This window comes from Gadus chalcogrammus, chromosome 19, assembly GCF_026213295.1.
Source record: "Gadus chalcogrammus isolate NIFS_2021 chromosome 19, NIFS_Gcha_1.0, whole genome shotgun sequence".
Classification (NCBI taxonomy): domain Eukaryota; kingdom Metazoa; phylum Chordata; class Actinopteri; order Gadiformes; family Gadidae; genus Gadus; species Gadus chalcogrammus.
Genome location: NC_079430.1, coordinates 10,972,695 through 11,000,013, shown reverse-complemented (window position 1 = coordinate 11,000,013; position 27,319 = coordinate 10,972,695). Strand labels below are relative to the sequence as shown.

Sequence of the window (27,319 nt, the reverse complement as noted above, 5' to 3'; positions counted from 1 at the left end):
TCCATTGTGGATGCGATTATTCTATTCTTTGCTCCTTAGGCTTTTTGAAATTCTGCCCAATGTTAACTTCCTTCGATATTGCTTTACATATTTTATGAATTTATCAAATGTTTTTTTTTTTTATGTAGCTGTTATTAATATTTTATAAATAAAGTTGAAGTCAAAGAGCCTATCTATCACTTGGAGGGCTTATGAGGCGGAAATGAATTATGGTGGCAATAGAATGTCATCAGTCCTTAACAATTGATGTCAACGTGCTCAGCATCCGTAATGGCTTGGAGCCGTTCATCTCCATGCTTCCTGTAGTATCTCTACATATCTGCAGTGATCAATCCCAACGCAGACAGTACCGGTGCTGGCATCACAGTCTCGTCTCTCTCCCTCTCTTGTCAGGCACAGTCCGTTCCGACAGCACAAAACCAAAGACAAACATGAGATTGACCGGATGACACTTACCATGGTAAGACATGACCCCGCAAACGCACACACTCACTCACTCTTCTGCTATCTTTAACACACTTGATCGCACACTGTTAACCTGGGATATGGATGTTCCAAGACGTCTCTCTGCACTGGGTTTGGGTCCAAGGGGCCCTTTTCACAGTAGCAAAAAAAACCAGTTGAACCATAAACATGACTTTTTCGGTTTAGGTATGTCAGTACAGCAGCAAAGACACAGCTAGTAAAGTACATCTCCATTGACCATGCTGGTGCTGCGACAGTGATAAAATAAAACCCAGCCGCCGCTCAAAATGACAGGAAGAGGAAGTTGCTTAATCGTGCTGTTGACGATGTGTGAAAAGGCTCCATCGCCAGGGGGGGGTGTTTTAAGTGAACACACCTGTGCATGCTGTGTCGGGCGACACACTCCGGTTACCCATGTGAGGTGATTTAGAGGCTCAGAGCTAATTGGTATTCGCACACTAACTTTATTTCAGCTCGAGCTTTCTTCCTTTTTAAAGTGGTTAATTTTGTCGCATTGACACACTTAATGAGGTTGAATCCAGCTTTTGTTTGGGTGTTGTCTCTAATTTTACTCCGGCCTCCGAAACAACACTTCAGTTTGCTTTGGAGGACCTCCGACACGCCACTGGGGCCTGTGAGTGTAGGCCACCAACGCTAGATAACGCAGAGACGTTGAGACGGGTCCAGGGTGCCTGGCCACGGCTGGCTGTGTCCTCCATAGTTAGCACCGTTGATGTTCCAAGGCCCTCAATCAGTTCTTTGTTGTCAACCGCCAAAGAAGAGGGGAAAATGTGGGGATTGTTTTCCTCAGGGCATGTACTTCCCCTATTCTAAAATCGCTCCTAGTCTTGAGTTCACGCAAAAGGGAAGTGTCTGTTCACATTCGACCCAGTGGTGGAAGTGATGATCTGCCCTCTGGGAAAGATACAGCCTTCCTTGATCAATACTTGGTAATGGTGATGATCTTAACGTTTCTTGATAGATTCCCAATTGTCTTTTATTGATCTTGGTTTGTGTTTCATAGGCATACAAGGAAATGTGCCCACATGACCCTTTTGCAACGGTTGAATCTACGTCCACTCTCTGCAATGGATATCGTGTAGTTGGTTTAGGGCTGTTGTACTTTGCGTTTGAGTTGGTTTGGGATTCATATTATCAGAGTGCCTCACACGTATCGTCAGAAACAACAGATGGATTACAGCTGTTGTCAATTGTTTGCTTGTAGGTTTAGGATTATTCCTATTAAGGAGTGTCTCACACACACAGACAAACACATGAAACAAACCCAACGCACACATATATCCAAATGCGTATGCAAGCTAGACACACGGGTGTCTCTTTAGGCTGGGCGGGTCAGCCCCACATGTCGAGAGAGCATGATCTTTCCTATCACAATAAAGCCAGATTAGGATCGAAATCCAGCCACTTAATCTGGTTCAGCCCGCCTAATCCGTGTGTCCGTGCGCGTGCCCGTGCGCGTGCACTCGTGTGACAGACAAGAGAGAAATGGTGAAAAACGTTATAAGTCTTTCCTGGCCCGACTAAAAATAGCTGCCACTACAAGTCTTTGTGTTCATTAAATATGATGAATGGCTTCATTATGTAAACACGGTGGCCGTGCGGAGCGGCCCGGGACTGAGATCTCCCCACAGGAAGAGAGCGATGAGACCGGACCGCGGGGCGGCACAAGCTCCCTGACGGATGGCCTGTCAGCTTCTCACTTTTTTTTTTAGTAGTATTTCAATATTTTATGTTGGTGAACGGGTATGTGCGAGAGTGTCGGACACAGGTCCGAAACACTGATCAATAAGTTACAGCAGAGTGAGCTCGCGAGGGACCGTCGCTGAAGAGAGGATAAATCTACAAATATATCCCCCTCCTCCCCCCCCCTCGACCCATGTCATCCCTCTAACTCTCTTATGTCCTACTTTATTCCTCCCTCGTCATCGTTCTCTCCCTCTCTCTCCAGAACGTGGAGCTGCCGGACTCCTTCACGGTGGAGCTGAAGGGTCTTCTGGAGGGTCTGCTGCAGAGAGACGTGGCCAAGAGGCTTGGCTGTCTGGGTCGAGGGTCAGTCGACAATCCTAACACACACACAGTGTCATAAGCACCTACTCCTACTTCCATATCACACACTTAAGACTAATACACAACACTCCTAAAAGAACACGCTGCAAGTCCCTGTAAACATGGTGTGTGTTGTGCGTTTGTTAAGATCTGTGCGCCCAATGTACATCAAGCACACCGTGGGGCCCTGTGAACACATCCAGGCACATAAATCGAAATGAAATATTTTACAAGCAGCCCCCCGCGGGCGTCGACAGAAGGGATACAGTTTCAGTTTATTAAGAGCGTGTGTTCCTGCAGATCAGCCGTTAGCGCGCTACTGAGCCTCTAGCTCGCTACTGAGCCATGCTGGCTGAGGTTACCATCGACTGCTCCACGAGTGTTTGTGTCACTAGGTTGGCTGGCTGTCTCTCCTGTGTGTATATGAACTGCTGGTGAATACTGCCACCTGGTGGTCGGATGTGAAACCTCATGCCTGAAAATCTCCCCCTCCCCTCTTCTATGTGTCTGTCTCTCTCTATCTGTGATCGCGCAGGGCTCACGAGGTGAAGGAACATCTGTTTTTCAAAGGCATCGACTGGCAGCAGGTGTACCTCCAAAAGGTGAGGGGGCATGTCTATTTATAAACACACCCCTTTTAGTATTTCCTTTAGTCTTTTCCTCCTTCCTAAAAATAAAAAAGACTCCCTTACGGATGAAAGCGACGAAAAAAGACCCCATTCCACATGAACACGGCCGCAGCAGAGCTTGCCCCCTCGAGGAAGTTGATTTCGTCGATATTTTTAGAAGGTTATCTTTGCACATTTGGCCGTGACATTTAGCCAGTGTGTCGCGGGGCTGCTTGCTCATTCAGGCGAGCGGCTGGCCTGTGTCAGCAGAGATCAAGGCCTGTTTCTAGTGTAAATCCATGAAGGAAACGCCAGCATCCAAATCCGCTGCCCAGCCCCTGACCCAAGCTCCCTGTTGCTATGGATACTCAACCATTCAGCAAAAAAAAAAAGGAAAAACAAAAAGACCCGGCCGAGGGAATGTCTGTTGGTTTACTTCCCCTCTCTCCCCCCTCTTTCCTTTACCTTCTGCTCACCATATTCCCTGTTCTCTCTTTCTTTCATTTCATCTCCCTGTCTTGTCTGGCTGTCTCCCTCCCTCCACCTCTCTCTCTCTCTACTTCTCCCTCTCTCTCTCTCTCTCTCTGCCTCTCTCTCTCTCTCTCTCTCTCTCTCTCTCTCTCTCTCTCTCTCTCTCTGTCTCTCTCTCTGTCTCTCTCTGTCTCTGTCTCACTCACTCACTCTCTCACTCTCTGTCTCTCTGTCTCTCTGTCTCTGTCTCTCTTTCTCACTCACTCACTCTGTCTCTCTGCCTCTCTCCCCCCCAGTACTCTCCTCCTCTGATCCCACCGAGAGGAGAGGTGAACGCAGCAGATGCTTTTGACATTGGCTCCTTTGATGAAGAGGACACCAAGGGTATCAAGGTACACACACACACACTCACACACACACGCGCGCAAACACACCTCATGACACGCGGCGTAATAGAGTCCAAGCACTACACACACATTGCATGATTGATGAGCGAAGGGCTGATGTTTGCTGATAAGTGTCTGGTGCTTCAACCCAGGGTTGATAATTCACAGGAAGTGCCAGCCGTCACAGCCTTCTTCCCCTGTAGCTGTGATTTGATTAGAGTCCCTTTGAGTGTCACACCCACGCGCACACACACACCAACCTTTATCGGGATAATGTATGCTACCCAGAATAAAGAAGAAAAAAAAGAAGATAATCCTTAGAGCCAACTTAATGCATATGTGAATTAATTATACATTGCTAGTTCTACCTACTGTAAGTCGGTGTAATTATACAGAGATTTACCCCTACATTTGAAAACTGTGCCTTTCAAACTGTTCATATGTGATAAAAGAGATATCCAAAGAGATATTAAACAATGTGCCTCTTTATTTGTTGAATTTAATGGAATTTAATGGGTTTTTGGCACTGATAACCATGCTAATATCTGAATGCTTTTTGTTCACTTAAGGTATAAACAATCATTTAATTTAAGTGCTGTGGGCACCATCTACCAGAACACATTTAACACATTTCGTAGTCCGCGGCACATAACCGATCCTCTGTCATGATTGGATGACGGCAATGGGCCCCTCCCTCCCTCCCGCCCTCTCTGTGCAGCTATTGGACAGCGACCAGGAGCTGTATAAGAACTTCCCGCTGGTCATCTCGGAGCGCTGGCAGCAGGAGGTGGCGGAGACGGTGTACGAGGCGGTCAACTGCGACACGGACAAGAACGAGGTCCGCAAGAGGGCCAAGAACAAGCAGCTGGGCCACGAGGAGGGTACGGCACACGCCCAGTCCGCCGTTTGATCGACATTAGGGGTGTGGAGGAGGAGGTAGGGGGCGGGGCAACCTGCTCAGGGGTGCTGACGAGTAAGATGGAGGACATGAGGGTTGGAAACCCAGGGCATTTCTGCTGCGAGGGAACGACCCGGAGGAATCCGTCGACCTGATTCATTCTGGGACCCACCTACGGTGCTACCGTTCAGCGCCGACCACATTTAGTCTGAGGCTTTTATCCGAGTGACTTGTGTTCACACATTCACGCACCGGCGGCGGAGTCAACCACGCAGGGCGACAGCAGCAGTCAGGGTGAGGTGTCTTGCTCAGGGTCTCCTCGACACTCCGCTAGGGAGAGCCGGGGATCAAACTATTAACCTTCTGGTTACCGGTCAACCTGCTCCACCTCCTGAGCTAGGTAGAGCAGCTTGTTCTTCTGCACGGTAGTTCCCCCGTTCGGTCTTTAAACAGCACAGATCTGAACGAGCGAAACACGCATGTGGTTTATACTTCGATTGAATTACAAGGATGTTCCGTGTGTCGTCCATGCCACACTCCCAATGCATAGGGAAAGAACGAAAGGAGGACACAAAGGTAGCATAATAAAAACAGGAAAATAAGGTAGTATGACGTACACTGTCCCCCCCCCTAGCCTCATGTGTTCAAATTATTTTATTAGGAGTAAGCCCTTGAGATAAACCCATCTCGTTTTCAAGGGGGTCCTTGACAAGAAAGTCCTATAACAACATATTAAGAACATATTCCTCAATAGCAAAACAAAAAAGATTGCAAAAAAAAAAAGATTGCACAGACACTTGAGTATTGAAAGCTTAACCTTAATCTTGCATGCAATTCCTATAGGGAAGAGGTAAATACATGAGGAAGTGATAGTATCGGTGATGATAGACTAACATTTTATCACAATGTGATTAAATACATGTACTGCTGTTCCTATAGTACGATGAAACTGCATTTTTAGCATAGAGATGAAACCGATCTAATGGTGACGGGTAAATTATTCCAATGGGATGGAGCTCTGACCATAAAGGCCTTCCTAGCGATACCCTTGTATGGTCAGGCTGCTGACCCCCTGTCTCCCCCCCCCCCCCCCCTCCCACAGACTACGCCCTGGGGAAGGACTGCATCATGCACGGCTACATGCTGAAGCTGGGGAACCCGTTCCTCACCCAGTGGCAGCGCCGCTACTTCTACCTCTTCCCCAACCGGGTGGAGTGGAGGGGGGAGGGCGACACACGGGTGAGTGGGGGGGGGGAGGGCGACACACGGGTGAGTGGGGGGGGGAGGGCGACACACGGGTGAGTGGGGGGGGGGGGAGGGCGACACACGGGTGAGTGGAGGGGGGAGGGCGACACACGGGTGAGTGGGGGGGGGGAGGGCGACACACGGGTGAGTGGGGGGGGGGGAGGGCGACACACGGGTGAGTGGGGGGGGAGGGCGACACACGGGTGAGTGGGGGGCACCCATGGCTGGGTTGTTTTTGTTACATGTTCCTATCTGTGTGTGTGTGTGTGTGTGTGTGTGGGGGGAACTAGGAATGAGTGTGTGACGGAGGGAGTGTGTGGGTGTGTGTGACATAACCTAGAAAGAGGTCGCGTGTGTCATACGTTATGACACACGCACAACCTGTTTCTGGCAAGGGTGGATGGAGAGATCGATGGAGGTGTGTGTGTGTGTGTGTGTGTGTGTCTGGGGGGAACTAGGAGTGAGTGACTGATCGATGTGTCATAACCTAGAAAGAGGTTGTGTGTGTCATACGTTATGAAACACGCACAACCTTTTTCTGGCAGGGGTAGAGGGGTAGAGGGGTGTGTGTGTGTGTGTGTGTGTGTGTGTGTGTGTGTGTGTGTGTGTGTGTGTGTGTGTGTGTGTGTGTGTGTGTGTGTGTGTGTGTGTGTGTGTGTGTGTGTGTGTGTGTGTGTGTGTGTGTGTGTGTGTCCTTCTGTCCCACTGGATATAAGGCAGAGGGATGGAGAGAGGTTTTGTGTGTGTGTCATCACCCTCTTCTTGTCAACTGTATGCGTTAGAGGTTGTGTTTGTGTTGCATCCTTTGTTTCATTTCATTCATTGGGTTTATACGACACATATTAAATAGCATTTGAGTTAAGTGTCCGAGTTAGCCGTGAAAAGCGAGTTCCATCTGCATTTCCTTGTCGGGTCATACCTTACAATACACTTTATTAAATCAAATGACATCACAAATTCAGTTAAGGATAGACGGGCCCAGCATCACTGAGGGCAGGACGGACAGGGGGTAAAAGAGGTGGGAGGATATGGATTGAATACGACAGACGTAGAACGCACCCTGTTGGCGGATCTCTCTCTGTTATTTCTTCTGGTTGTGTGTGTGTGTGTGTGTGTGTGTCTGCTACTCCTTGTCATCTGTTAGTTATTCTGGTTGTGTGTGTATGTGTGTTACTTGGTGTTGTCCGTGCCTAATGGCCGTTGCATGAAGGCTGTGTGTCCGTCTGTCCTCACCCCTGTGCTGTAGGAGAAGTGGCTAAAGCCCTTCAGGGGACCTCGGGTGAGTGCTGCGCACCAGGGTGGTTCCTGGGAGACCCAACCCCCCCCCCCACGAACATGCCCTTGCTGTTAGAGTCGCGCTGGCTTAGGGCTGTCACGACAACAACCACTCCAGACCATGGCGAGAATTTCTATAATGAAACTGAGACAATGACTTCGGTTCCACACAGTTCATCGCATCACTGGCTAATATTTCCACTCTCACTTTTGACATGAAATGCATCTTAGGAAAACAGCAAAAACGTCGGCATTTTAAACCATAATGCTGCAACAGTGCCCAAGGTGATGAAGGAAGCAGAGGAATCGCCCCACTTTATCCTCAGCTGACCAGATGGTTCCTTTGCACCGTCTTTAGAACTTGACCGAAGCACCTGGGGCGGTTTAGAAATAAGAGGCCCTACTTTTTAGTTTCTAACATTATTGTGATGGTGGGTGACAGCCATGCAGTAGAACGACCAGGAACGAGTAGAGCAGTAGCTTAAGGCTTAGTTATGGTTCCAAGTCGACGCAACGCAATTACCACGCAGACGCTTCGACGCAGTCGTGAACCTCTTTTGGTTCTGCATCGGGTTTTAGTGATCGGACCAATCACAGCCCTTGTTCCTACGTCGCCTCGGCGCAAGGTTAACATTTTTGGGAGGTGCAAGTCAGGCCCTTGCAGTAGACGCTAGGAGGGTCCGCAAGGACATAATGGGTCCGTAAACCCCCTTGCGTTGCGTCGACGTCGAACCATAACTAAGCCTTTATTTCCCTGCCCTTAATGCTGCCGAAAACTGTGCTTATTCCCTCACGTCCTTACCTCCACGTCCTGCTAAATACTGCTCCCAGAGAGGAAGGCCTTCCTTCTGTCGAGCAGTCCAGTCCAGCGGGCGGATCCTCCTAGCCGTGTCTTGAAAGTTGCTTCTACTCAGTAGAGCAGAAGACCCCCTTCCCTAAATCACAAATAAAACCCCTGTTGCAGCATTTTTTAGTTTCCTCAAAAACGGCCGTACCACACCACTCGTGTGTTGCGGCCGGTGTCTCCCTCCGTCTGCGTGCTCGCCTCTGATTGGCTCCCGTGTGTTGTGCAGCAAAACCTGCTGACGATGGAGCAGATCCTGACGGTGGAGGAGACCCAGATCAAAGACAAGAAGTGCATCCTGCTGCGCATCAAAGGAGGAAAGCAGTTTGTGCTGCAGTGCGAGGTGAGCCACGCTCCCATACCTACGGGACATCAAACAGGGATGCTTCAAATATTAAGCGTGTTCCGTGCTTATCAAATAAAATGTGGTCCACACACTCAGAAGAAAATAACGTGTGTGTGTGTGTGTGTGTGCGTGTGCACGTTCTGTGTGTGCTTGTCTGAACCCATGTCCGTGTGTGTGTGTGTGTGTGTGTGTGTGTGTGTGTGTGTGTGTGTGTGTGTGTGTGTGTGTGTGTGTGTGTGTGTGTGTGTGTGTGTGTGTGTGTGTGTGTGTGTGTGTGTGTGTGTGTGTGTGTGCACGTTCTGTGTGTGTGTATGTGCCCGTGTGCAGAGCGACCCGGAGTTCGTCCAGTGGAAGAAGGAGCTGACGGAGGCCTTCACCGAGGCCCAGAAGCTGCTCCGCCGGGCCCCCAAGGTCATCGGCAAGGGCCGGGCCGGCATGGTGGAGCTCTCCAAGCCCCCCCTCACCCACCGAAACAGCAACGGGCTGTGAACCGGCCCCCAGCGACTCGCCCCGCCCGACCCACCGCCACCACCAGACGCACGCACACACCGACCACACCTCCAGACACAAGACACCCCCCCTCCGCGGCCCTCCGCCCTCTCTCCCTCCGCCCGCCCCCGCCCGACCGGCCATAGCACCGCCTGGTCCTGCCGCCTCCTCCACCTGCTCCGCCTCCAGCAACGGCCCCCCGAAGACGGCGCAGTGCGTGGGCCGGCCCCCCCGCCAGACTAAGCAGACTCTGCATACTTGTGTTTGAAAGAAAACAATACGCACACACACACCATCTCTCCTGTCTCTTGTGTTACGGCCAATCACAGACGGGCGGGATGGGCGTGAACCGTGAACGGTGGGAAGGATGAACTGAGCATGTGCGAATTGAACCCCCCCCCCCCCCCCCCCCCCCCCCCCCGACTCTCTGCATGACTGTGGCGAGGACTGGGGCGATTAGGTCGCAACGTCCTCTCTCTCTCCTCGTTTACCGCCGCCCTGCTCCTGTGTCTCTCTACCAACCTCGCCTGGCTCCGCCTCCTGCTGCTTGTGTGCTTCTTCTGCGGCGGTTTCTCTGCGGTTTCTCGGCGGTTGGGATGCGTCTCTGTCTCAGAGATGGACCTCAGACCGGGCCCTCAGACCCAGGTGGGGGCGGCATGGGAAGGTGGGGGGAAAGCGGTCAGAGCAAGAAGGGTTCAACGCAACACGCCTTCCTCCGAAGATAATGACTTCCTCTGGACACATGCACACGCATAGACACTGACACACACTCACACACACAGATAAACACACACACACACACACACACAAACACACACCAGCTTAAACCTTCCCGTTGGGAGTGGAGTACGCTGGCTGCTGCGTCAGGTGCTGCTGCACTGATCCCATTCCTCCGTTTTTGTTCCTATAAGCCCCTCCCCCCCCCTCTTCACTCCCCTCCTCTCCCCCCCTGCCCCCCTCAGTCAGTGCTAAGACACGGGGCGGTGGATCGCCACACGGAGAGGATCTGGATCCGCTGGCGTTTGTAGGCGAGGGGGCCGCGTGCGGAGGCAGAAGGCGGGGGTCTGGCCGGAAGACGCTGCTCCAGGTGGCCTTACACACACACACACACACACCTGTGTTTGTGTATCGCTGGTCTCAGTTCATCTTCTCTTCTCCCCCTCGCAAACAAGGGGTGAGGGAGGATGAGGGAGGGAGGGAGGGAGGGAGGGAGGGAGGGGGGAAGGCCCGTCACCTCGTCCGTTTAGTCGTCATTATTGAAGTGCGTCATGTGCCAACGTCCGTTTTCCCTCGGGACAACCCGCCTGAACACAGGATTAAGAAGCCTCCAATCAGAGAGCACCGAATCATTCCATGGCAGGAAACAGGAAGTGGAAACCACGGACTCCTCATCAAAGAAACAAACAAATCTTTCTCCTGTACAGCCAGTTGCCATAGAGACCCCCTTCAACACCCACACACACACACACACACCCCTAGATCCTATATATATATATGATAATATATATATATTATTATATCCACCGATGGGACAGCAGTTACTGTTGCTGTGGAAATGGAGCGTAACCTTGGTGACCGCAGCGTATCCCTGGGGGATCAGTAACCACGGCGGAGGAAGAAGAGGGAAAATTCAAAAAAAGAAAAAAAGTACAAACAATGTCACTCCGTTTTGTTATGAAGGATCCACAGGAGACGGACTGCCGGGATTGGATGAAGTATCGCCGGGGTTGGAGTGTATATAAAGCAACCCTTATTGTTTTCTCTCTGTGCATCTCCAGTATATTCGTGTACGCTACAAGCCTGTCTGCAGTCACGGGGGACTACTTGTGTCTGCCGCCCGGCAGAACCTTTTGAATGAACTCCTATATATAAATATCATTTCAGGGTTTTTAGATTCTCCCCCCCCCCCATGCAGTACACTGTTGTCTGTGACGTCCATGCATTTCTAGAGCTGTGATGTTTGTGTGACCTGCAGTTGGATGCGTTTGATTTTTAAAGCGGGCGGGGCTGGGGGATGTTTGGCGATGTGATATTTTTTTTTTGGTTTTTAATTGTATTTTTCTTGGTAGCCTTTAAAAGTCAGGGGAGATGTTTTTTGTCTTATAGAGAAATCGCGTCACCTATCAAGGTGTCTTTTATTTTTGTAAACCAAAATGGTTTTTTGTTTTTCGCTTTTTTCAATTGAACATTGTCTTTGCACCTTTTTTAGCCCAATGTGTTACTTACTAGATGTTGTATGTGCCAAATAACTGTTGCTGGCTGAGTCCAACGCAATGGGGAGCCTCCTCATTACAGCAACAGCCAATCCAGCTGTTGTGACTGCAACACACACACACACACACACACACACACACACACACACACACACACACACACACACACACACACACACACACACACACACACACACACACACACAGTGAGAGAGACAACCTACTATTAGCGGAAGCCAAGGTAGAGCGGTAGCGATCATCGTTGAAGGGTACAATACTGTGACCAAATGTTTTCCGGCGGAGGTGCCAGGTCCGAGACGCGTGATGCTTGTGCGGTGCTGCTGCCCCGCCCCAACCCCCACCGCACGCAGCCATCGGACACCGAGGAACCATGTGATTCTCTGCTCGTTTCCCGGTAGGTCTCGGTTTCACACCGTCTCTGTGTATGTCGTTTGAATGTCTGCACGTGCGTGTGCTTCATAATGGCTTTCTATGTTTATTTAGTAGAGATGGTTTGTCATACTGGTTTCTCTTGTTCAGACTCGCGCTCTCTAGGTCTCTCAACACAAGACGATTCAAAAAGAATGGCATATAGAGAAAAAACCGTTAAAAAGTATATATAAATATATGTGTATATGAATTGACAAAAATGCTCTAGGTTTATTTAAAAGATTTAATGTAGAAATCAAAAAAAAATGTTTGGGGGAAGGTTAGGGTTTTGATGTGAGTTTAAATGTTTGTGGTGAAGACTTCAGCCTGAATCTTGCACATAAAGACTTATGATATTGTACCTGCGAGTTAAAGATAATTATTATTTTTTGAATACCGGACTTTTGCTCTTTTTCATATTTATTACGTGTTTGGGAAGCTAGCGTTCGCCGACCACGTCAATGAGCTCCAAGCTGAGACCTCGCTGTAAAAATACTCCGGTTACCACATCCCATTTTATGTTTTTTATTTTTTTTTTATTTGCCACAAACAAACACAAATACTACTGGCTTTGGTTTATATCATTGAGGTTATGATGATACTGATATATTATTGATAATATTATTCAATGATTATTATTATTAAATGTATTTTATTTCAATGATTCATTTTTGTTTTCGAGACAGGAACTTGTGTGTTGGACTGCTTGTATAACAGTTCATAAATAAAAACTTTTTTTTCCTGTTGCCTGCTGTAGTGCTTGTTTCACTCAAATGACGTGTGTGTGTGTGTGTGTGTGTGTGTGTGTGTGTGTGTGTGTGTGTGTGTGTGTGTGTGTGTGTGTGTGTGTGTGTGTGTGTGTGTGTCATTCTGATAAAAAAAATGAACTGTTTAACCATTTACTCCTTCCTCACATTTGGATTTTTTTTAGGATTTGTTTTTCTGACACTGAAGATAACCTAAAAAAAAATAGCTTTTGCGTGTTAAATAAGACTGAATTGGGATATTGCAGTGTTGTAATAGTTCAATTTCAAAGTTAACATTTATGTAATCCACCATGTATTGTTTTACTGCACAGTGCACACACCGTACCTGGGCTTCTTTCCCTCGGTCCGCCTGTAGCAGGCGCCCTTGAGTAAGATGCCCTAATATCTCCTGCTCTGGATCTACAAGTTCACTAAAGTAATCAAAAAATGTTGGGTGATGGTAGGTGTAACCAGAGAAACGATACAGGTGAGTGAGTAGCACTTTCGTTCAGACGGATGGATTTCTCCTTGGACGGCGAAAGGTGGAGGTTGATTTGCGACAGGTTGTACTTAGGCCTGGGCCGAGGAGGCTGATGTAGGCCAAACTGTATCGACCGTCTCTTCATGTCTCAGGTAAGTGAGGGCTTTTGAGAACCACCATCGTCCCCATTTGCTCAGGTCAGTGATTGATAGTTGGCTTCTATGTTTATCTAGATTGAGGCTGTGTAGTAGGCCTACCCTTTAGAAAAAGTGAATTTTGCCACTCAGCATTTTCAGTTACAGCGTCACAGGAATGGAACTCGGTACCAGTTCATATTAGAGAAATTAGTCTTACCGTTCTTCTTCTGGACAGCTGAAAATATGAATCATTCGTAAACAGTTATGTGTACATGAGGACTGCAACTGCTTCTCCTGCTGACTTCTTGTCTTGCTTGCTTGTCTCCTATGTGCTCCAGTCCTTTCTTGTGCTCCTGTCTTGTGCTGTGCATGCTAGTGTCTACATTAATGCGTTGGTGCTGCATGTTTGTGCTTTATGCTGCTGTATATGTTTACTGCATGTTTGTGCTTTATGCTGCTGTATATGTTTATGCTGCATGTTTGTGCTTTATGCTGCTGTATATGTGCTTTTATTGTATGTGTTCTGCTCTAATCTAATGCACTTTCCTATGATGTTTTATGTACACTGCAGGGGCATTTTTTAGGTTTGTGAAATATCCGGGGCTTAGCCCAGAGGGAAAGGAAAAATGCCCGAAAAAAAAAAAAGCTTTATTGCGCATGCAAATTTTTTCATAATGCTTTACATAAATATACAAAATACGCAGTTTATTATAGCTTCCTGACTGCTGTGCTGCTTATCCCCCGACATCTAAAGTTCCATTCGTTATTTCAGAGTAAAATGAATACAAGTGAGACAGACCTTACATATATATATGACTGGAGATAGGATAGGTTAATTCACTTGAGGTGGTAAACAGTCTGGTTATGTTTTTAAATTCTTTATTCTCTTGCCAGAAGGACCAGAAGGACTAAGCTACTTTGAGATGCCCCTGGAATCCCCATGTTTGTTTCTAGTGTAAAGCATGCAAAAAAGCAAGTTGATTTTTTTTCTTTAAAAAAAAAATAAGATTCAGGGCTAATTAAATAATATCCGGGGCTTTAGCCCCGAATGAAACAGCCTAGTGACGCCACTGGTACGCTGTTTTATTGTCTGCATATTTTCTCTAGCTCACAGCTGTGGGAAAACTGTTGGAACCATTCTTAAAAGATATTTCATCGTGTAAATTTTTTTATATATTAATATCTATGAACCTTATTTCTGATGTTACATTTATTTTTTTATTTGGGACTTCTGCTCCAAAGTCATAATAAATTACTAGTGTTGAATTAAGAACTAGTGTTTAATTAATTTTTAAACGTGGCAAAACTACCATAGATTGTTTCTAGCCTTTATGGGGCAGTATTTAGAAACATTATGTGTTGACAAACAAGTTGTATGTGTTGAATCTACTCAATGACTTTAAGGTACTGTACGTCATATTTAAGCGCAATAAATTGAGTAAATTTTTTTGGGTACTGCCGAATTCCCGTTATTGGACTTGTCTTTAATCAATACGATCAAAAAACTCGAACAACTGGCTGTTTCTTTCCTATTGGTGGACACGTCAATACTCATTAGTCTGTGATGTATGCGTGCTAAAGGGAGGCGTGACCTCGGTCTACGTTGATGCCATAGCTGACTATCAAGTAACCAATCTCAGGAACTTAAACCATTGGTGTAAACACACCTGACCAAGGGGAAGCATAGCTCAGTTGCGCCCTAACTAAAGTGTTGGTTCCGAACTTCCTGAAGTTTACTATTTCTACAATCCATGGTAACGGGCTCTCTCTCCCTCTCTCCCTATTTCTGTCTGTCTGTCTGTCTGTGTGTCAGTGTGTCTGTCTCTCTCTCTCTCTCTCTCTGTCTCTGTCTGTCTCTCCAGTTTAAATGGTTGCCACTGTCGCTTGGCTCCGCCCACTTCTGCTCCCTCCCTCCAGCTGCAGCTGTCACTCAAACCAAGCAGCTGATGAGGCTGGGAGACAGCGTGTGCGTGTGTGCGTGTGTGCGTGTACGCCTGGGCGCCTGTGCACGAGTGTTTCCCCCCCTACCGCCCAGAGAACCTTCTCAGTACGTTGGCCGATCCTTTGACGTTGATGTCATAAGTTATTGTGCAGCAGTTTCATATCACAATATCTGTCTCATGCCCGTTGCTTATTCTCTGCTATCTGATTCGCCAAACAGGGCAGTATAACCGTATCCCCGTTTTACCTACCCCCGCCCCCAAACCCTCCTCCCCCTCCTACCCCCAGACCATGGATATTTATAGAGGATCGTCTGTCAGCCAGGGTGCAATTCTTATCATGAATGTTGAGTGTGTGTGTGTGTGTTTTTGAGAGAGAGAGAGAGAGAGAGAGAGAGAGAGGCTGTCTGTGTCACTCTATTTCTGACGGTTGCTCCACATTTCCCCCCCCCCCCAGCCCGCCTCTCCCAGTATGTGTCCGAGCTGGAGTTAGTGGAGCTGTCTGTCTCTGTTGGGCCCTCACACTGTCTGTATCCCATTGTTTCTGTACTGGAGTTTATGTGCTGAATTCAACAGGTATGTGGGTTTGGGTGGGTTTGGGTGTGTTGTGTGTGCGGGTTTGTGTGTTGATATGAGAGACGGACTGGGGCCAGCACCAAGTCAGGACTGGAAATAGCCCTGTTTGGGACAGGTTTTCCATCGGTCTCAGCGGCCCAAAACAGAACCACAGGCAGATAGACCGCTCTTAAATAATTGTACTGTTTGACATTAACCTGTTCACATTTGAGACCTTTCTCTGTCTGGTGTTCCTGGTGTGGACAGGAACCTTCTAGAAGTGTTGCTGGTGGTTTGTGGTGACCCTACAGCAGAGCCGTCACTGGGCACGATTGTGAGTAAACGCTGGTGTTGGCGCTAGACAACATGGACACCCCTGTCCCTCTTCAGCTGTAGCCCGAAGGTGCTCCATTTCCTGGAACTTATAATTGTTGATGATAATTAACCACATTTTCGCCTTTTAGTTTTAAAGGTGAAATGTGTTTTAATTTTGTGTTCTTCATTCATTTAACTTAGCTGTTTAGCTTATTTTCTTTTAAACCAGAAACAGAAGACATTCATCCGTTTAGATTTGTTTCATGAAAATGGTCAATTAAGAAGTGTGTTTGTGTGGGAGAGAGAGAGTATGTGTGTGTGTTTTTGAACATGCAACCATGAAGATGCAAGCACATACTTTGGTGTGTGTTTAAGGAGTTAACGAGGCCATAGTTGTATGTAGTGTAAACGCAAGAGACTAAAAAAATAACCTGTTCAGAGTTCACCTCGACTCTGCATAGCAACCAAGCCCCTTCCGGCCACCATTGTATGTTGTACGTCCTGGCACTTAATGTACGCACTTATTGTACACACTAATTTATAGTACTTAATTGTGTAGCCTCTGCAGTAGCTGCTATCACTGCTGTACACGGGGTATGGGTTAGCCTAGCGATTGTTAGTACTTGCACTTGGTTCTATGAACATCTTTACTGTACTGACAGTGATATATTGTTTCACTTCTTATGACAAATGTACTTATTGTAAGTCGCTTTGGATAAAAGCGTCTGCTAAATGCCCTAAATTTAATGTAAATGTAAATGTATGTACTAGGTATGTAAGTGCCTAGGCTTATCTCTTCATCGGTCAAATGTATGGTACATTTTTCTTTATAACAATATGTTTTTGTCATCATTGATCAAATGTTATGAATGGCTGTTGAATCGATTCCAATCCATGGATCCTCACAGTCTACTATAATCTCCATCTCCATTTTAAATCGAAATTGGGTCCTTGAGCTATGATTAACATCCAACAAGACCTTATCACTCTTATTCTACGGAAGGAAATACTGGACAGGATGGCCGTTCGGATCGTTTTCACAGAAAACGTCCGATGTGCTCCCAGTCCCATCCATCTCTGTACCCTTGGCTCCTGCCTTCAACTGCCTCACACGTCTCTCTGTGTCTCCACCACCAGGTCCCCCCCCCCCCCCCACTGTGACCCCCTCCACGTCTGGTGTCCCCGTCACTGTGAAACCAGCCATCTGTCACCGCAGCGCTTTGACCGTGCACACCTGGTGTCGACAACCCTCCCCCCACCCCCCCCCCCCCTCTTTGAAAGCCCCCGGACACCCGGTGTCCCCACGCTTTGGCCCAGCACACCTGAGGCCCCCTCCCCCACAGAATGGCGCTGTCGTCGCGGTTAAAACTGTGGGAGAAGAAGGGAGGTGTCGAACGCTCTAACCGCCCGACTAACCCCCGCTAGGCTCTCCGCGACGCCTCGCTCCTAATCCCCGTATGATCGTAACACGTCCCCCGCCCCGTCCCCCCCGTCCCCCCGTCCACCCACCCCGTGTGTGTAAATGTTTTTTTCAGTGCGATGAATCAGCCGTTAGTCAATCATGTCCCCCCTGCCTGCTGTGAGCGCTGGCTGTTTATAGACCTCTATGCATCAGATCTCTGTGTGTTTCTTTACGTTTGTTTGTGGTCGTGTGCGTGCGTAAGAGACGGACGCACGTCGGGCTGTGATGGTGTGGGGTTGTGATGGTAACGATGCATGGGTGAGATTGGGTGACTAAGTCACGGTTCATGCTGAGATTATTACAGAAACTGTAATAGGAGTGTTTTTTTTCCATTGTTGCCTCCAGAAGGATGGTTGAAGAAAGAACAACCAGAGTTGTGACGCAAAGTAGTAGTTCCTCGTGGTCCTTTCAGATAGTTCACACCGTTTGCTAAATGTCAGTTCGCCAGTACATATGTATAATGATCGTTTATTGAATCATTTCCTCAATGGATCCTCAGAGAGCAAATGCATGTTGGTGTTCAATGCATGAAGCGGTGTAACGGTTGTACAGATTTGTGTTACATTTCTGATGTTGTGTGTTGTGTCTTAACATTCATCACATTGTCCTGTGTGCATTGTGTTTAGTTCTAATCCATATGGAGATTTGAGTTGAAATGCTTTAACTTCTGACCATGTCGTACGAATGTGTGTAGCCAGACGTTTCTGTTGTGTTACATCATGCTGATATTTTTATAAGACATGCATGTAATTATAAATCAGAGTGTGAACCTGCCGTCTGGTAAGTTTGTCTCCACTTCCCGTGTTTACCAGTCACATAATGCCTCCACCTCTTCTGTCTCCTCTCTCTCTCTCTCTCTCTTTTCTCTCCAACCTCTTCCATCATCCCTTCATTCATCACTTCATTCATCCCAACCTCTTTAATCATCACTTCATCATCCTTTCCTACCTTCATTTCAACCTCTTCCTTCATCTCTTCCTCCAATAAACCCTTCATCCCTTCACCCTTTCATCCCTACCTCTTCCATCATGCCTTCACCCCAACCTGTTCCTTCACCCATTCACCCCATCATTCCTTCTCCCCTACCTCCTCCATCACCCCTTCACCCCTACCTCCTCCATCACCCCTTCACCCCCACCTCCTCCATCACCCCTTCACCCCTACCTCCTCCATCACCCCTTCACCCCTACCTCCTCCATCACCCCTTCACCCCTACCTCCTCCATCACCCCTTCACCCCTACCTCCTCCATCACCCCTTCACCCCACCACAGATAAAGGAGGAGAAGAAGCCGCCGGAGACGCTCCCCTCCCCTCCGCCCCCCCTCTCGGTCGTGCCGGGGGGCTTCCTCAAGCAGCTGGTCCGTGACTCTGAGAAGGAGACCAAGCTGAAGGAGCCCGAGGTCAAGGAGGAGAGAGCGGTGAGGTCCTTCAGCTTCTCGGGGCTCTCAGGGTCTCCAGAGAGAAAAGCCTGGAACAATGGAGAAACGTGTGTCAAATAGTCGTGTTTAGTAGCAAGACAGGAGAGTTGTTAAAGATCTTAGAGCATTCATTGTGTGTGTGTGTGTGTTTGTGTGTGTGTGTGTGTGTGTGTGTGTGTGTGTGTGTGTGTGTGTGTGTGTGTGTGTGTGTGTGTGTGTGTGTGTGTGTGTGTGTGTGTGTGTGTGTGTGTGTGTGTGTGTGTGTAGCCCAGCAAACTCAGTGACAACCTGGTGCAGCAGTTCCTCCTGGAGGATCAGACTCCACCAATCCTGGAGGCCGAGATGTTGCTCCGAGCCCAGCAATTGGCTGAAAGCGCAAGCGAGCGGGAAAACTCCTCCCAATCAAATCGCAGGATTTTGTCGCCCAGGCCCCCTGTGACTCCTGAGCTCCAAAATGGACAGAGCAAAGAACAGGAAGTGACCCCCAAGCCTCCAAAACAACAACAACAACAACAAAAAACACAACAGGAAGTGAGGTCGGAGATGGACAGCAAGGCGAATGGCAAGAAGATGGTGGAGGAGGAGAGGAAAGTAAAGACAGCGTTGGTGGAGGTAGAGAAACCGAGAACGGTGGTGGAGGTGAAGAAACCAAAAGTAATGGTGGAGGTAGAGAAACCAAAAGTGGTGGTGGAGGTTAAGAAACCGAAAGTGGTGGTGGAATTGGAGAAGCCAAGAACAGTGGTGGAGGTGAAGAAACCAAAAGTGGGGATGGAGGTAGAGAAACCAAAAGTGGTGGTTGAGGTGAAGAAACCAAAAGCGGTGGTGGAGGTGGACAAAAAGAGAACGCAGATGGAGGTGGACAAAAAGAGAACGCAGATTGGTTTGGAGAAACGGACAGAGGTGGTTAAGACGGAGAAACATGTAGATGTGATAGCAGAGAGACAGGACCCAGAGGGACGGCCAGCAGAAAGCAATGTGACGGAAACCCAACAGAAAGAGGTTTGTTTGGCTTATTCCACATGCATATACAACACACACACACATGTATACGTACACAATACATGGAATACATACAATGGAAAGCACCCACATGAACACATGTATAGTTACCCATGTGCACTCAAACATGCACACGCACATACATGCACACGTGCACCAGAAAGCCCACACACAAACGAGCATACACAGGTGCACACAAACACAAACATACACACATATACGCAGGCATCCATTTGAACACAGAGTTGCAAATATGTACAGTTGCAACCAAAGTTGTGCCCAGAAGCACACACCCATACAGACTCACAAAAATAAATGCACCTACACACACACACACACACACACACACACACACACACACACACACACACACACACACACACACACACACACACACACACACACACACACACCCACATCAACATGTATTCTTATGTTTAAAAAGTAAAATAAATCGTAAAAACATTAAGATTTCTGTTCCAGGTGAAAGACGTGTGGTACGAGACCGGCACCGTGTGGTACGTCCACAAGGACGGCGTTACTCTGGGTAAGCTATGCTATGCTAGCGAGCTACCGTCGCTACGGGCTAACCCCCTCGACCGTAGAGGGACAACTGTCCGTCTCACTCACCCTGGTGGACAGCCTTCCGTCACACCGCCGTCCTCACTCACACTCCTACTCAATCACTCCTCCGACACGCACCCCGACCCCCACGCCCACAACTCTGAGATGCTGCGTGTGTGTGTGTGTGTGTGTGTGAAAACTACCCACACCGGAACACACACAAATAATGAAGAACTAATTAACAAGTGCAGCTCCAGCCCCGAGGCAATGCATCCTGGGAAGTGGTGCGTCCACCTCGCCACTACCACCACCACCTCCACCCCTCCTCCGGTCGGGATGACACGCGATATGAAACAGGACCCCCCCCCCCCCACCCCAGGGGAAATATCCTTCGATAGCTGCAGCCGAACACATAGCAACTAGATAGTAAATGACCGTCTGTTATGAAGACGCAGTCTGCTAGTCCACACCGAGCGCTTCCCATCCCTCCCGGGAATGAGCCGGCAACCTGTCGGTGCTGCATTCCCAGCCACTCGCACCCTTGACCTTTCCCTCATGACCCATGTGACCCACCCTCTACTCATCCAGCTACTGTACTTAATACAACCGCCCCCCCTAATCCCTAAAGACTCCCACACGCAGCGCTGATCCTCACACAACCCCCGGCACAGCAGAGAATTATCTGCACAGAGCTTATGTAGACTGATGCGCGCACGCGCGCGCGCTCGCGCATCAGTCTACATAAGCAAAGGGCCCATGTCAATTTCTATTGTCACACTTTATGTGGAAGAAACAAAAGTAAAGTATACTGGTATATATAATCTATCTATCTCCAAAACCAGAACTACTATATTAGGGCCTGAATGCTACAGTTTATCCAGCAGGGGATAACATATTTCTTTGGTTCTGATAGTGGTTGTGTGTAGTTCTCTTTGGTTGGATGACCACATAAACAGCCTGTAACCGGTCGGGGTGGGGTGTCTTCGTAGCGACCCAGCTCAAGCCAGACGTGGGGACCCCTGAGCTCCCAGAGGGTCTCGTGAGGGTCCGGCTGCAGTCGGACGGATCCCTGCATGACGTCACCGAGTACGAGATAGAGAAGGTAACTCTTACAGCCTAAACTCTGACTCTTCTCCCGCGTTGCCATGGCTCTCACTGCGTTTGCTGCTCTCGTCTCTGTTTTGCTGCCTCACTATATATATCTATACATCTATGTATAGATTTATATAGATATATATCGTGATGCTGAATGCAATGACTCCCTCCCTGAGTTCACTTGGACCCTGCAGCCCTAACCCCCACCACCCCTTCCCCTCCCTTATTCTCCTAAAAGCACCCTTCTAACGTACGCACTTATTGTTTGATTGTACATCCTGGCACTTAAAATATTATATGACTTAGCATTGTGTGGCATCTTCCCCCAGCTATCTTTGTTGTATGCAGGGAATGGGTTAGCCTAGCAATTGTGAGTGCTTGGCACTTGTTTTTATGAACATCTTTGTTGTACCGTCGGCGATTTATTGTTGTTTCTCTTTCTTCTGACAAATGCACTTATTTTAAGTCGCTTTGGATAAAAGTGTCTGTTAAACGCCCTGAATGTAAATGTTTAGTATAAAATGTTTACGTCCCCCACTTGCCTTCTCCAGTGCAACCCCTCTGAGTTGGAGCTGTGTGAGGACCTGAGCGAGCTCCAGTACGTCAACGAGAGCGGGGTGCTCCACACCCTGACCAGCCGAGCCCAGGCCAGCCTGCCCCTCACCCAGGCCGGGCCAAACCTCATCAGCCTCTGGCCCCCCTCCCACCCGCACAGCAAGGTACTCCGTCCCAACACCCGTCAGGAGGGGGGGTCTTATTGTGAGACCATCCTTGCCAGTAATCGATGTCCAAACATGGCTGCGTTGTTCCAAAACCTCCGGCCAATCAGAGTGATGCTTGTGATCTCTTTGTAAAGTAAAAACATCTTCCCCTCGGAGAAAAGCCTTCTGTGCCGATTACAGTTAATCTTTGAACATCGTTATTCAGTCTAATGCAGGTTAAAACATTTGGGATTGTTTATCATTCCTCAGGCGCCGCCATTATCTTTATGTTTGTCTGACTGTGGCTTTCAGGCGCCGCCATTATCTTTATGTTTGTCATGGCATTTTCAAATGTTTTAAAAGGCAGTTCCAACAGGATGGAGGCCAGACTGATCTTTGGACGGAAACAGGATGTGAACTCAGATATCGGTCTCATAGGCTAGGAAGGTTGTTTCCATCACAACTGCTCTCCTCCGGATAGAAAAAAAACTGAAGAGTATAGCATAATATTTCTGATTGGCTCAAATCTTTGAAATGTTCATAAGCAAGATGACATTTGAGCCAATTCATATCGATTCCAAACGTCGGACCTCTCTGGCTTGGCTCCAGTCGTCTTCCTAGCTGTTCTCTGCCCTCTGTTGCTCCTTTGTTGCTGCTCTGTTGTCCCTGCTCGGGGTTCGGTCTAACCACCCTAACACGACCATACCAACCCTCCGTTAACGTCGCCCCCCTCTCCTCCCAGACGCCAAAGTCCCGGCGGGGGGAGTGTGTGTGGGAGGCGCCCCCGGCCCTGTCCGCCCTGGTCCAGAGGATGTACGTGTCCCTGGTGGGCACGCGCAGGGACCACAGTGTGTGCGCGCTGGGCCGCAGCGGCACGGGCAAGACCACGGCGTGCCAGGCCTTCACACACACGCTGCTCAAACAAGCGGGCACCGTGGGGGGCAGCGTCACCGGTGAGGACCCCGAAGGAAGATGTAGACTGTAGCGCTGGCTACACACTTTATACCCTTGTATAGCGCTGTCATAGTTTTATATAGTGCTTTTGAAGACCCCCAAAGCATATTACAAAGTTAGTGTGTGTGTGTGTGTGTGTGTGTGTGTGTGTGTGTGTGTGTGTGTGTGTGTGTGTGTGTGTGTGTGTGTGTGTGTGTGTGTGTGTGTGTGTGTGTGTGTGTGTGTGTGTGTGTGTGTGTGTGTGCGCGTTGGGTGCATATATATATATATATATCTCCATGCAATTCTATCCATTTATCTACTGAAGCACTTCATTGTAGCGTGGAGACCTGCACTGTAATGATATAACCACATCATCATATTGTGTGTGTGTGTGTGTGTGTGTGTGCGTGTGTGTGTGTGCAGTGGAGCGCGTGCAGGCGGTGTTCTCCATCCTGCGGTCGTTTGGCTGCGTCAGCTCCCCTCACAGCGACGCCTCGTCCCGCTTCGCCATGGTGCTCTCTCTGGACTTCAACAACGCCGGCCTCATCGCCGGCGGTCACCTCCAGGTACCCACCCCCTAGGGCCTGTCCTACGCTCCCAGTACTGTCCGGCTCCAGGTCCGAGGCTTTTATGTTCAGGTGCACAGAGAAACACGGGATTAAACCGAGCCCTGAGGAGCTTAAGACAAGGTACCGGCAGCCGCCAGACATCATGACATTTAAAGCCCACGTAGCTGTAATCCCTTAGCAACCTGAAACCCCACCCCAAAGGACACACCATGGTAACCTTATTCACAGCGATATAATGTGAAGAAACTAAAATACAACGAGTATTTTTACTAAGTCGTGGAGCTCTTTCTTTTTGTAGCTATTCCAAATGCGACTATGCCTGCGATGTTCTGAGCTTCACTTAGTTAGTCGCTTGGGGTGAAAAGCGTCTGCTGAATGACGGCCTGTAAACAGCACTCTGCACTCTCTCTAGTTTCTATTTGTGGGAGTTTAAAAGGATGCTGATGGAAGGGTTTAAAACCAGGAGCTGAACTCCGACCACCAGTGGAGTACGCCAGTGCTCACCGAATGGACATGTTGTCCGATCAATTGTCTGTGATTTTGAACCCCACAACGTTGCCATTTGTCTGAGCAAACCGAAGTCCAACTTTGTCCCGTCCCATTTTATGCCGCAAAAGCTGAGCCGTAACGCATCCTTCCCATGATCCTTTGCAGCACTTGAATTCGAACGACTTGAATTTTCGCGCACAATTGTACCCTCCGATAAAGTGGTTCCATCCAATACAGCTGCCGTTTCTTAACACAATTGTCGTGGACAATACAAAGTAGATTGGGCTTTCTTTCTTTTTCTATGGTGACTGCTGAGGTTCATGCATTCGATATCCATGGTTACGTGTGTATCTTCTGTGTTGCCTCCATCAGACGATGATGCTGGACAAGTGGAAGGTTTGTCAGAAGTTGGAAGGAGAGAGCAACTTCCTGGTGTTCGCTCAGATGATGGCTGGGCTCAGCACCGAGATGAGGTTTAATGCACGCACATACACGCAACCACGCACACACAGAGACACTCATGCACACACGCACACACACACTTACAATCACAGACACGCACATGCACACACATGCACACACGCGCACAGACACACACACACACAAACAACCCCACACACACACGCAGATGCACACACACCCACACACACACACACAACCACACATGCACCAACACATACTCTCAATCACACACACACACGCAGAAACAGACACAGACACACGCACACATAAACATTCAAGCTTGCAAGTATGCAAAGTCCTAAACACATAGAGCGTGTTGTTTGACAACCAGAATGTTCCTGGTTTGCTCCCCAGCTCATCCTAGCTATGTGTCGAGGTATCCCTGAGCAAAACATTTCACCCATCTGCTCCAGACTGGCTGCCTGCAGCCTTGCATGGCTCTGTTGTCTAGGTGTTGTCGGTGTATAAATGGGTGTACGAATGGGTGAATGGGAGGCAATAATTGTAAAGCCCTTTGAGTGGCCACTGGTCTGAAAAGCGCTTTATAAATGCATTCCAGTGGACGTGTGCACACGTACACATACACACACCCACAAAAAAATAAAGACACGTATACACAGTACACACACATCGATATGCAATGCCTAACCACCAACCAACACACACACAGACACAGACACAGACACACACACACGCGCAGAAACACGCACGCACGCACGCACGCACGCACACACGCACACACACACACACACACACACACACACACACACACACACACACACACACACACACACAGCAATGCCAACCCACACACACACACAGACAAGCACTAACAACATATGCTAAATGCTGGCTATGGCATATGATCTGATTATGCAGGACTTTTGTTGTTCGATGATTTTATTCTATGTATGATACATGAGATGACCTCTCACCCCAACAGGACTGAGCTGCAGCTGCACCAGCTACCGGAGTTCAACTCCTTCGGTATCGTCCCCGCCACCAAGGTCAGTGTGCTAGGGGATGGCTGGGTCCTACACACACACACACACACACACACACACACACACACACACACACACACACACACACACACACACACACACACACACACACACACACACACACACACACACACACACACACACACGTACATTCCAATATGGATTTTCCCAACCACAAAATCAATGTTGCCACATATATCTACTGACTATTGAACCGAGCCGGTGGTTGGTTTCGATGTGGGTCGCGTGGATGGCACCCTCGGAGACTGACGCTATGGCAACCTGTCCGTCGCCAGGTGGAGGAGAAGCAGCGCGCGTCAGTCGCCTTCAACAAGCTGGTGGTTGCCATGGAAACACTGGGCATCACCGCCGGAGAGCAGAAGGCGATCTGGCACGTCCTGGCCGCCATCTACCACATCGGAGCCGCGGGGGCCTGCAAAGGTATCGGTGATGAACACAGAGGAGTCCTTCTGACCCTTTTCTAGCTTCATATGAGTGCAGGCTAGTCTGGGGGCTGGAGTCCAAGCACATGGCCGTGTCGAAACAATGCATGAAAAACATAGACTTGTGCTTTGCCCCTTCAAAACTTTATGTTTCGATTTCATAATTTTGGCCGTGCTCCAAATACGAGAACAAAATTAGCTCTCTGTCTGCTTTGGGCTGAAGCGTATTTGACTCCAACTTTGCAAGGATGTGGGTTCGAACCTCACCAATGTCCTTGAGCAAGATGGGATATGTATCCCCTACCTGCTAATTAGTTATAAAATAAATTGAATCACTTTCAGTCACTTCGGATGAAGTGCTAAATATCCAGAATTTACTAGAGAGTTAGTAGGTAGAGTAGTTAAACGTAGCTAAAGTAGTAGTTAAACATTTAATATAGAATTATAAAAATCAGAAAGTATAAGAGTACCTTTCCATAACTCCTGTGTCTCTGCTCCAGTTGGCAGGAGGCAGTTTGTGAACTTTGAGAGTGCCCAGGCAGCCGGGAGCGTCCTGGGCAGCGAGGGAGAGGACCTGCACACCGCCGTCTTCAAGCACCACCTCCGGCAGCTACTGCAGAGAGCCACCGGGGGCAGCAGAGAGAGGCTCCCTGCTGCTGAGGCAGAGGACGGTGAGGACCACACACACACACACACACACACACACACACACACACACACACACACACACACACACACACACACACACACACACACACACACACACACACACACACACACACACACACACACACACACACACACACACACACACAAAATGAAACATACATTGACGATACTCAAGAGAAACCGTCACACTTGGCTATTTTCTAATATAAGAGAGTAATGCTTCACACACGTTTTTATGACACCAACTTTGTTTCCGTAAAGAAGACCTTTGAAGTCATTGGTCCGGGATTTGCGTCCATTCGTCCAATTCACAAACATTACGTATATTGTCCAACATTTTTTAGTTGATGTTGCAGGCTGTGCCTTTCTGAACGACACGATGGTGTGTAGGCCAATGAAAAGCATGTTGGTGAGGGAGCGATGTTGTCCCTGACTGCAGGTCCCAGGCTGACTGCTTCTCAGTGCGTGGACGGAATGGCTTCTGGACTCTATGAAGAACTCTTCACTACCATTGTCTCGCTTATTAACAGGTCAGTGTACACACACACACACACACACACACACACACACACACACACACACACACACACACACACA

General features: G+C 48.5%; 2 protein-coding genes across 4 annotated transcripts in view; both read left to right on the top strand.

Moving 5' to 3' along the window:
- grk3 (G protein-coupled receptor kinase 3) overlaps nt 1–9,504 on the top strand; it is a 37,745-nt gene extending 28,241 nt beyond the window's left edge. Inside the window, exons 14-21 of the mRNA XM_056578111.1 lie at nt 394–460; nt 2,435–2,535; nt 3,068–3,134; nt 3,908–4,003; nt 4,716–4,878; nt 5,998–6,134; nt 8,489–8,602; nt 8,933–9,504. Coding sequence (XP_056434086.1) covers nt 394–460; nt 2,435–2,535; nt 3,068–3,134; nt 3,908–4,003; nt 4,716–4,878; nt 5,998–6,134; nt 8,489–8,602; nt 8,933–9,094 — 907 coding nt within the window. The 3' untranslated portion in view covers nt 9,095–9,504. The remainder of the gene's footprint in view (nt 1–393; nt 461–2,434; nt 2,536–3,067; nt 3,135–3,907; nt 4,004–4,715; nt 4,879–5,997; nt 6,135–8,488; nt 8,603–8,932) is intronic.
- A 3,211-nt stretch (nt 9,505–12,715) lies between these two features.
- Nucleotides 12,716–27,319, top strand: part of LOC130372492 (unconventional myosin-XVIIIb-like) — a 39,963-nt gene continuing 25,359 nt past the window's right edge. The window contains exons 1-13 of one of the 3 annotated variants that reach the window (XM_056578531.1): nt 12,716–13,115; nt 18,645–18,791; nt 19,059–19,790; nt 20,274–20,337; nt 21,344–21,456; nt 22,001–22,168; nt 22,893–23,103; nt 23,510–23,652; nt 24,517–24,617; nt 25,550–25,613; nt 25,907–26,051; nt 26,554–26,724; nt 27,162–27,252. In XM_056578531.1, coding sequence (XP_056434506.1) covers nt 13,107–13,115; nt 18,645–18,791; nt 19,059–19,790; nt 20,274–20,337; nt 21,344–21,456; nt 22,001–22,168; nt 22,893–23,103; nt 23,510–23,652; nt 24,517–24,617; nt 25,550–25,613; nt 25,907–26,051; nt 26,554–26,724; nt 27,162–27,252 — 2,159 coding nt within the window. In that variant the 5' untranslated portion in view covers nt 12,716–13,106. Of the gene's footprint in view, nt 13,116–15,527; nt 15,617–17,201; nt 17,294–18,644; nt 18,792–19,058; nt 19,791–20,273; nt 20,338–21,343; nt 21,457–22,000; nt 22,169–22,892; nt 23,104–23,509; nt 23,653–24,516; nt 24,618–25,549; nt 25,614–25,906; nt 26,052–26,553; nt 26,725–27,161; nt 27,253–27,319 lie in introns of those variants that run through there. The other 2 variants (XM_056578533.1, XM_056578530.1) reach the window with 2 other exon arrangements.